Source organism: Prionailurus viverrinus, chromosome B4 (genome assembly GCF_022837055.1).
Source record: "Prionailurus viverrinus isolate Anna chromosome B4, UM_Priviv_1.0, whole genome shotgun sequence".
Classification (NCBI taxonomy): domain Eukaryota; kingdom Metazoa; phylum Chordata; class Mammalia; order Carnivora; family Felidae; genus Prionailurus; species Prionailurus viverrinus.
In genome coordinates this window covers 38,694,922-38,705,368 of record NC_062567.1, presented here as the reverse complement: position 1 = coordinate 38,705,368, position 10,447 = coordinate 38,694,922, and the positions used below count along the sequence as shown (strand labels likewise).

Sequence of the window (10,447 nt, the reverse complement as noted above, 5' to 3'; positions counted from 1 at the left end):
GCTCACCGTGGAGCGAAATCCCTAGGGGCCCTGGTTCCCCAATCCCAATCATTCTACTATGTAGACAATCCCCACCCCACCCGCAGACCACAGGGTCTTCCTTCAACCCTCCTAGCTCTCCAGGCAGCCATTTCCAGTCTCCAGCCTAAAGCCAACATTTCCGCCCGTCCACCACCAATGTCTTCTAGGCGGTCTCCCTGGCCCCATACCAAGCAGCAACATCTCCCAGGACAAAGGACACCAAGACACTGGGTGATTTTTGGCAGCAGAGATTGGAAAGGCCAGAGAATGGGAGGGAGGCAGGCTGGGAAACTGGAAGAGCTGGAGCTGGAGCCTGGATTGGGAGCCCTTAATAGCTCTCCAGATTTGGGGTGGGAGTAGGGTATGTGTGGGGCCAAGCCAGCTAGAGGCCAAAGATAGGCCCTGCATGGCAGGATCCCACTAGCCTTCTGGGAAGGATGGAGGCTGGCTCTGTAACAACTCAGTGGAATTAGCCTCATATTTCCTTGGGCCAGGCTCGGCCAAATTCTGGGAATACCCGAAGCTTTAAACAGATTCTAAAGCACTGGGGAACCTGGGCAAGGCTTCCTTGGCCTGGGGATGAATCACCACTCTTTAGCTTTTTGGTTTGCCACTCACTTTTCTACTGCACGCTCACCTTCTGTATTCCTCAGGGCCTTCCACAGACCAGGCCAGCTCCCTGTCCCCCTCTCCCCAGTGATCCCTGCCCTCCCTTCCTCTAAGCCCTAGAATGGCCCCTGCTCCTTCTCCCCACCCCCCAACTTTGTTCCAAGGCTCCTCCTACTCGCTCCCCATTGCATTTCCTCTCTTTCTGCACTTCTCAGTTCAAGTCTCCCACTGGGCCCAGGCCCAGGCCCTTCCCAGCTCCCTTCTAGGCGGAGCTGCTCTCTCTAGTTTTTTAACCACTAAGGGCTGGGCTAAGATGGTGACATACCTGAGCCTAAAAGAAAAATGTAGGCCTACCCTACGTAGGAACAGAAGACAGGTAGAGTCAGAGAAGCCAGGGCCTACCCCCTCCAATTCCTCCCCTATCTTAAGACCAGGCTCACCGTTCAGCTTTGGGGTGCATCACACACACACACACACACCACCACCACCACCACCCCCTCACCCCAGCCCCCCACAACCCACTGGTCTCCAGGCAACAGCACAAAGGGAAAGTGGAGAGAGGGGCCTGGGAGGCCCAGACAAAGCCAGCTGTAACCCAATCCAACCCAGAACCTTTGGGGGGGGCGGGGGATGGCTGCCAGAGAAGCCCACCTAGCAAGGAGGGAGGAAAGGACAGAGGTTAGGAAATGTGGCTCCAACCAAAATGGTCTTGGTCAGCCCAGGAGTTGGAGAAGATAGATCCTAGGAACCCCAGAGAAAACTGAGAGGCACAGAACAAAGTACAGTGTGCCCCAAGGGGAACAGAAAGGGCGCCAGGAGACAGGAGAGAAGGGAAAGATGAGATGCCCCTACTAAGAGGCTTGGAGGAGCAGGGGCAAGAACTGAAAATGGCTGAGTATGTCAGGGACACAGGAAGAAGAGCAGTGAAATGGGTCCTGCCCATACAGGACTAAAATCCTCTTCTAGTTCTGGAGTTGGGCAGGATGGCAGGGCGCCCAGGACCAGAACTCAGAGTAGAAACAGAGTAGGAGGCCCATAGAGGGGACAGCCTTGAAATTCCTCCCATCCCACCCCTAGCTCAGGGGGAGCCTGGTGTCCCACAGAACCTTGCCTCCCTCTAGTGGCCACAGCGCCCCGGGTGGAACACCTACCTGCTGGGCTCTGCTCTGTGTCCCAGCCCTATGAGAGGGTTTCTCCCCCTAGGTGGTTCCTGGGTCCCCATCTCAAAGTCAGTGTTCCACTGGAGCTGAAGGTTTATAGTGGGTCTCCAGCCACACACTGGGGCCCTACTCGCAGGCCAAACCAGCCCTTGCGGTCCCGACTCTCAGGTTTCCAGGAACACTTTCTCAAGCCCACCTCCAGATCCTCTGGTACCATCCTTCCCTCCCCAGTTCCCCATCTTGCAGGGGGTGATGCCCACACAGCGCTGCTGTGGCCCACAGTGGCCAGGAATGTGTTGGGGAGAGGCCCAGTGGGGGAACTGCTCCAGTCCATAGCTTTATCCCTTCTTTGGTCAAGGCCCTATGGGAATCCAGAATGCTTTGGACCCCTTTTCCCCAAAATGCACACCCACAGAATTTTTGACACTTCTAGGGATTCTTGGACTCCAGGTTAAGAACTCTTCATTGACCTGGGTCCTGGGGCCAGGCTTGCTGATGAGAAGGCAGGGCCAAGGTGGTCCCCACCCAGCCGGGGAGGGGTAGGCAGGGCCATTGTCTTAGCCATACTGGTTGGGTTTCTTCATCTTTCTGTGTCCTCCCCAGCTCTGCTATCCAGTTTCACCAACTTCTGGGTGCTCCGTCTTCTCTCCCCTCATACGGACGAAAGACTCTTCAGACACAACAATGCACTGTGATTCAGACTTTAATGGTGGTGCTCATTTCAACGCCACAGAGGTGGTGGCAACTGTGGAGCGTGGCACAGGGGAGTGAGACATTGCTCGGGTGCAGCTGGAGGAAGAACAGGGAAGCCGGGGCTGGGGGAGAGCTATGGGGGAAGAGTCCCCGGGCACACAGCCCCACCTCTGGACTGAGCCGGCTTAGGTTAAGGGCTGGGAGACACGAAGGAACTGATGACAGGTCCCTTTTCTGTTACCCTTCCCGCTCCATTTTCAGCAAGACCTCCCACCCCAGGCCATCTCGGAATCTACGGCCACATGAAGTACCCACGCACACACACGCGATCTCCTCTGGTCAGGCCAGGGTTTGGCCCTGGAGTTGTGGAGAAACGCTGAATTAATGAACAAGACGAGTGAACAATAAATAAACAAATAAATAATTCACTGAAGTCTTCGGCCAGGCATGATCACGCGGCCAGCGCTCCCCTCCCCCTCGGCACTGCACACTCCCTGGCTCAGATGCCACATGGACAAACGTGTGGAAGCGGCAGAAAGCACAGTGACACACGGCCCCTCTCTCAACACGTCCCCAGTCAGCCCTGATGCACCTCTACACAGACCCTGACTGTTCTTCCATGGGGACTCCCTCATAATCCTCAGTCCCGTGGCCAGTTTTTGAGGAGAGAGAATAGAAAGGAAAGAGAAGTGGAGAGTGTGGAGCCCAGAGTGGGGAGAGCACAGAGCAGGGGCTGGACAAGCCAAGGAACAGAGCAACAGGTCAGCCGGGGTGTCCGGGGTGAAATATCACAGAGCAAGACAGGAAGAGAGAGGATCCAGGAGGATGGGAGAGGGGTTCCAGGTCTCCAGGCAAGTAGAGGGATCACAGCACGCTGGGATTGCGGAAATTATGTCCAGCAAAGCGAGCTTCGTCCCCCAGCTCTTCTTCAATTCTGGAAGGGATGAGCCAGAAAAGAAATAAGGACGCAGGAGGATTCCACTTCTCTTTCCAGGAGGCCCCTATCCTCTCCAAGCCTGTCATACCACCTGTCCCTATGTCTGGCCCAAGCAGGGGCATCCCCTGGCTTCTCCACATGACCTGTGGGAGCCATCAATCAGGCCATGGGTAAACCCATCATTCGAAAACAAGTATTTTCTGGATATCTACTGTTCTCCAGGTCCTGGGTATCGGAGCTTTTAACCCTCTGGGCCCCGGGCTCTCATCCCCCAGGTTTCCTCACCTCATGAGCTGGTTGTACTTAGCCAGACGCTCAGAACGGCACGGGGCGCCAGTCTTGATCTGAAACATCCCCAAACATATGCAGCTCAGTGGCTACCCCTTCACTTCCTGAAAGGAAACTTACACTCCCTTGACATTCTCCCGACACCCGCAAACACCTGGAAAGAGAGACCCACCCGACAGAACCCACCAATTTCACAAAGATCGCCCTTGCACTCACCTGGCCCGTGCAGAGCCCCACCACCAGATCGGCGATGAACGTGTCCTCAGTCTCTCCTGAGCGATGACTCACCATGACACCCCAGCCATTCTCCTGAGCCAGCTTGCACCTGCAGCCATACATCAGCACTGACCTCCAGCCCCTCACACTGGGCACTCTCTTCCCAGCCCCAACATTGGTCTATGTCGAGAAACACCTGGCCGGGGGCACCTGGGTGGCTCAGTCAGTTAAGCGTCCAACTCTTGGTTTCAGCTCAAGTCATGATCTCACAGTTTCGTGAAATTGAGCCCCACATGGGGCACTGTGCTGGCAGGGCACTCCTTGGGATTCTCTCTCCCTCTCTCTCTCTCTGTCTCTGCACCCCTCCCCGCACCCCCACCCCCCCTCCCCTACTGACTCACACTGTCTCTGTTCACTCAAAAATAAATAAATAAACTAAAAAAAAAAAAAAAAAAAAAAAACACCTGGCAGGAAGCTCTCTGGGAGGGGCACAGGGCATGGGGTGGAGGGGACAGAGCCGGAAGAGCTGGGAAGGTGACTGCAGGTTCCCCGCTCTCTTCAGCATCTATGCCAGGACGAGGCTGGGAGCACTTGCCAGAGGCATCCTGTAGAAACAGGGGCCGGGTAGGGGAGAGCCAGGGGACACTCACGCTTGGATGGCTTCCGTGACTGAGCCGATCTGGTTGACCTTGAGCAGCAGACAGTTGCAGGCCTTTTCCTCCACTGCCCGCTCGATACGCTTTGGGTTGGTCACTGTCAGGTCATCGCCCACGATCTGGATCCCTACATTGGCTGTGAACTTCGACCAGGCGGCCCAATCGTCCTGGTCAAAGGGGTCCTCGATGGAGACCACTGCAGGGAGAGCAGGAGGGGCCGCTGACCCTCCCTGGGGCTTGCATCAGGCAGGAACACCCACCCTGTGATTCCCTGAAATGGATACATCCCCTGGCTAACTTAGCCTGCTCATCCTTGCTTCCCTGCCTCCGAAATAAGCCTGCCCTGACACTTACCTAGACTCTTTCACAACGAGGAGCACTAACCACTATGCGATCACGCCCGACACCTTCCGAACACCTTTCAAAAAAACAAGCGTTCGGGATCTTTCTCGTAACTGCCTTTGCATTTTCCCACCTTCATTACCAGGAAGCTTTCCCTCTGTGCTATTCTAAATCCCTCATTTTGCATTTATGTCTTGCTCTGTCTCAGGGAAACGGAAACCAGCCTCCTCCCTGCAGGAGTCACAGCCTTTAGTGGGTTTGGAGAGGGTAGTTCAGCTCCTCCTCAGCCTTCCCATCCTACCCCCACAGCGCTTCCAGCTCCACTCAGCATCCACAACTTCATCAGTCAAAAACACTGATAGGTACAAGCTCCCTGCTGGGCCCAGTCACCCTCTCACCATGACTGGTTCCTTCCAAAGCCCTCCCCGTGATCCCAGCCACTGCGGGACACACAAGTTTAATTAGGACCGGAAGCAGATGAAACAGATTCACCATAGGTACCTGCACATTTACATTACATACAAAGCCAGCCCCTGCAGAAGGCTCTTTGGCCCCTGTCCTGGTTCTCTGGCTCTGCTTAGGACACCTCCACCTGGCACCTAAGTCAGTGCCCCACAAGGTCCCAGGCTGCCCCACACATCCCCGCCTGCCCCTTGACCCTTGCGCTGCCCTCCCTCCCATAGCCCTTGTTCTCACCAGGATAGTCCCTGACAAAATCCTGGTAGAGGGCCCCCAGCTGGTCCCCAGTGATGTATCGGGAGGGATCAGCAGGAGACTTAAAGTCCAAGTCATATTTGCCATCGCGATGAAACTCCGAGGCAGCGACGTCCATGCCAATGACAATCTTTTCTGTGTAGCCAGCCTTGTCGATAGCTTCCTTCACCAACTCCAAGGCTGGGGATGGAATACAGTGGGATCACCAGCAGGAAGGGTGGGCAAAGAGGAATGTGAAAAAGAAAGAAATTCAGAGCCGAGGCACAGGACTGGTGCTGGGAAGAAGCCTGGCTACAATTGTTGTTAGGGTCATCCCAGGTCTGGGAAGAGCAGACCATCTTCTAAGAGGACAGAGGAATGGAATTCTGTTTGTAACAGGTTTTTTTGTCAGTAGCTATCATTTATTATGGGCTATGTCACCTAAGTACAATGGTGCTAAGAGGGAGATACTGTTGTTGTTCCCATTTTACAGGCAAGAAAGACAAGCACAGAGAAGCTGAGTAAGAAAGATCACTAGCCAGTAACTCTTAAGTCAAGGTTCAAATCCAGGCAATTTGACCCCAGAACCTGAACTCTTAGCCACTTCCTGTTATTGTTTTTTTTTTTTTTAAGTTGAGAGTGGGGAGGGCAGAAAGAAAGAGAGAGCAAATCTTAAGCGGGCTCCACACTCAGCACAGAGCCCAAAGCAGGGCTCGATCCCACAGCTCTGAGATCATAACCCGAGCTGAAATCAAGAGTCAGACACTCAACTGGCCACCCAGGCGCCCCTTCCTGTTATTGTTTCTATTCACTATATAGCTCCTCCCACAGCAGAGAAAAATTAGGGATCTTAGAGACCTGAGAGGTTGGGGGTAGAAATGGGATAGACTCAGAATTGAATCCCTACAGTACAGTATATCTCATCAAACTGAGAATCCTACAAAGTTCAAGTCCAGGATGGATCCTCCAAGTCACTTAGACCACCTCCCAGCATTCCCAGCTGGACAGGTGAAGACTGTCCTCTTAGGCCTGCCTGTAAATGTGGCAGGCCCTCTGGGACCCACTCCGGTATGGGTTCCTCTTTCAGCTGGCTCAAGGGCCTCCCACCCATACTCCTCAGGATCTGGGGAGCTGTGTGGCCCTTCCTGATGTCCAAGGACAGAGCAAGACTTAAAGCAGGGAGTAGGGCTCCTGGCCTCACCTTCACTGTTCTCCAGGATGTTGGGGGCAAAGCCACCTTCATCTCCCACATTGGTGGCATCCTTGCCATATTTGTCCTTGATGACCCCCTTGAGTGTGTGGTAGACCTCCGCCCCAAGTCGCATGGCATCGCGAAAACTCTCAGCGCCCACTGGAAGGATCATAAACTCCTGCATGGCCAGCTTATTCCCAGCATGAGAGCCACCATTGATCACGTTGAAGGCCTGGGGGGCCACAGGACAGAAAAGTCACAGAGCACTTCCCTCCTCTGCCCCTGGGTTGTTAACCCAAGATCCCACACCTGCTCCAGCTTCCCAGGCTCAAAGTCTCAAGTCTCTCTCCTTTCTCTTTAGGTGCCTCAATGCACTCCCCCCCCCCACCCCCATCATTCTTCACAAGGTTTCATGCTCTCCCCCCACCCACCCCTGGGACTGGGACAGGCACAGGCGTGGCGCAGTGCTCACCGGCACAGGCAGGATGAGGTCTGAGTTCCCGGCCAGCTGAGCAATGTGGCGGTATAGGGGCAATTCTCGCTCGGCTGCCCCTGCCTTACACACGGCCAGGGACACACCCAGGATGGCATTGGCCCCAAACTTGGCTGGGAGATTACAGAGGAAGGCACTGAGCAAAATGTCCCCTAAATTTCCAAGCCCTTGACTCCACTTATATACCCCAAAAGGAGCCAGTAAAAGAGAACCCCTCTCCCCTCTCCACTCCTGCGACACCTCATCAGTCCTCTCCTGAAAATAGCAGGACACACACACACACACACACACACACACACACACACACTCGATGTAATGGGAAAGGGCAGACAGCTCCACCTATTTCTAAACATCTTGAGGCCAGACTGTCCGCTGCCAGCTCCCCCCCTTCACGCTGCAAAGTTCTTCTGTCTAATGTCACTCCCTCCTACTGTGGTTAAATTCTTCTTCTCTTGCTCTGGCTTTGAGAGGAGAATGGAAGGTGGGCTAGTTCAGACAGCCTTCCGAAGGAAGTCCCCACAGCACTGGCCCCTTCAGTGCCCTGTGTGCTCCACACACCCGCCCTGCTCACACCTCCTCACTTTCTCCCAGCCCTGGCTTACATTTGTTCTCGGTCCCATCCAGCTCCAACATCAGGTTGTCAAGCTTCTCCTGCTCCACCACCGACAGACCCTGTAGACAGAGCCACCATCACCCCAGGCCAGGATGGAGGCTGGGCCCGGAGGCAGAGGGCCCCACCCCATTCCCACATAGGCTCACAGCTGGCCAGCAGCCAACCAGGTTTCTGTGAAAGCAGGCCTGTCTGGATTGGGAGCAGGGGTGGGGAAGGAGTCTCCCCACAGTCTCCTCGAGAAGTATGATTCCCAAGAGGAATCTCCCTTCTCTCCCTCCTCCCCTCATCCAGGATTGCTTCCAGGACCCTGGTCCTGCCCACCACCGCCCCCAGCAAAGAGCAGGCCTCACTGAGCTGATGAGGGCTGGAGCAATGGTGGTGTTGATGTGGTCCACTGCCTTCAGGACACCTGGGGAGAGGCAGAGAGGCCAGACTGGGTCAGGCTGGGAAGGGCCAGAAGTGGGGCACAGGCAAGAAGGGGGCTGTGGACTGGTGTGAGGTAGGAGTATAAAGCTGAGGGATGGGAGAGTCTGGAAAAGAGAAAAGGCCTCACCTTTGCCCAAGTAACGCTGTTTGTCCCCATCCCGCAGCTCCAGGGCCTCATAGATACCAGTGGAGGCTCCACTGGGCACTGCAGCCCGGAAGAGACCTGAGAGAGGGACACGAAATAAGGAGGGACAGAGAAGGACACTACAGGGACCAGGGATTCCTTCAGCTTTCTAGCTCTAACCTATCCCCACACTGCTAACATACACACACACACACACACACACACACACACACAAAGCATAAGCAGGGGCCTCATCTGCCCAGTTGAGGTCCCACAAGTACAAGTAGGAACCCACAGATATGAAGCTATGCAGGCAGCACACATATGCACACACACACACAGGTACACACACAGGCCTGCGGAGGCAGGATATATCCCATACATAAAATAGAACACAGAGATGAGCCTATCTGGGTTCCGCTGGACAAGAAGTATCCAACCCCCACAGTCCAGGCTGGTGAACCTGGCCCAGCACCCCATCCCCACTGGGAATCAAGGCAGCTTCCCCTCCCTAGCCAGGGGAAACCCAGCCTGAGGGCTGTGGGAAGGCCCATGCCCTGCCCACTACCTTTGGCGGTGTAGAGATCCACCTCCACCGTGGGATTCCCACGGGAGTCCAGGATCTCCCGCGCCCAGATCTTCTCTATCGACATGATGGCTGAGTTATTGGGTGGAAGGAAAGGAAGGAGAAAGATAAGAGGTTTAGAGAGGTGGAGCCTGATCAGTGGGAGGGGCCAGAGACTGGGAGCCATGGGAAAGAGGTTACTGCAGTGGGTGGGGGGTGGGGAGGAGCTGGCTGCAGTCCCGGCTTTAGAAGGGATCCCCCCCACCCCACGGGGAGAGAAGGTCAATGCAGTGAGGAAGGGGAGGTCACTGCAGTGGGGGGCGGGGTAGGATCAAACGGGTGAGAAGGGAGGACACCGCAGTGAGGAGGGAGGGGCACTAGCAGAGGTTCCCTCGACCCCCTCAGTAGCTCCAGCAGCGGATTCGTGGTGGGGTTCCCCCAGATCTCAGAGTGTAATGGCTGCCAGACTTGCATTTCTCCTTGTTGACAAAAGAGGATGGGCTGTCTGGGGCCTCTCCTCCAGAGCCCTCCTCCCCCGCAACCTAACACCCCCAACCCCACTCCAAGATCCCAGTCTCTCTCCTAAACATACGTCCCTCCTCTTCCCAAGAGATGGACAGTACAGAAGTCTGGGGAGAGGGTCCTGGAGAAGCCCTCAGACCCTGGGGGTTGCAGCGGGGGCGGGGAGGGAAAAGAGATCTGGGGGGAGAGGTAACGCTGGGCACATCCTTCCCCCCCACCCCACGCCAGCCCCTAGACAAATTCTCCCCTCCTCCCATCCCTCCCCCATCCAGCGGCGAGAAGCAATGTAAAAGGAGAGGGGCAGTATGGGGGAGGAAGGGGAGAGAGGGGAGTTCAGAAGTCTAGGGATGCTGAAGAATGGGAAGAGAAGACGTTTCTCCAGATGCAAAGCCAAGGGACGTGCCAGGATAAAAATGCACAGCCCAGGGAGACCCCGAACTTAACAGCGACAGAACCGGAGGCGGAGAGGGGCCGAGGGAGAGGGGCAGGCAAGGGTGGAGAAAGGCGCAGTTAGAAACAGGTGCGGAGAGACCTGACGCCCAGATGAGGAGGGGGCGACCGCCACTAACCGAGAGGAGCGGTCCTAGAAGGCCTGGGAGGGAGGGTGCCTGGGGAGGTGCAGATGACTGAGCAGGTGCGCAGCGCCACGGGGCGAGGGATGCGCGCAGGCCAGGGGAAAGGGCGGGGGGCGCGGCGGCGAGGGGAGGGGGCCGGAGGGGTGCAGGGGCCCGCTGGGGCTTCACCTCGGGGCTGCAGACTCAGCCTGTGTTGATGGCGGTGGCGGCGGCGGCGGCGCGGAGAGAGCGGGAGTGGTGGCGGCGGCGGCGGCTGCGGCTCCCGGGCGGCGGGCGGGGGGCGGGCGGGGGGAGGCGCCGATAGGGCCGGGCGGGCGCATGT

General features: G+C 56.3%; 1 protein-coding gene across 2 annotated transcripts; it reads right to left on the bottom strand.

The window, feature by feature from the left end:
- Window positions 1–2,477: 2,477 nt before the first annotated feature.
- Window positions 2,478–10,385, bottom strand: ENO2 (enolase 2). 2 transcript variants are annotated; one of them, XM_047868333.1, is made up of 12 exons: window positions 10,294–10,385; window positions 9,032–9,121; window positions 8,467–8,562; window positions 8,264–8,322; window positions 7,903–7,972; window positions 7,280–7,413; window positions 6,817–7,039; window positions 5,619–5,816; window positions 4,575–4,776; window positions 3,925–4,033; window positions 3,706–3,764; window positions 2,478–3,417 (listed from the first exon to the last, which is right to left on the bottom strand). In XM_047868333.1, the coding sequence occupies exons 2-12, from the start codon at window positions 9,114–9,116 to the stop codon at window positions 3,348–3,350; spliced, it is 1,305 nt and encodes a 434-aa protein (XP_047724289.1). In that variant the 5' UTR covers window positions 9,117–9,121; window positions 10,294–10,385; the 3' UTR covers window positions 2,478–3,347. The 2 variants fall into 2 exon arrangements, with proteins under 2 accessions (XP_047724289.1, XP_047724290.1); XM_047868334.1 differs by lacking the exon at window positions 9,032–9,121 and having other exon boundaries at window positions 10,294–10,383.
- Between the last annotated feature and the right edge of the window lie 62 nt (window positions 10,386–10,447).

Bases quoted from the DNA above. Each gene is read 5' to 3' on its own strand.
- ENO2 (XM_047868333.1), bottom strand. From the start codon at position 9,116: ATGTCGATAGAGAAGATCTGGGCGCGGGAGATCCTGGACTCCCGTGGG. The intron at 8,563-9,031 runs GTAGTGGGCAGG...TCCCTCTCTCAG, and splicing joins GGATCTCTACACCGCCAAAG to GTCTCTTCCGGGCTGCAGTG. The intron at 3,765-3,924 runs GTGAGTGCAAGG...GGGATGTTTCAG, and splicing joins TGGGGCTCTGCACGGGCCAG to ATCAAGACTGGCGCCCCGTG.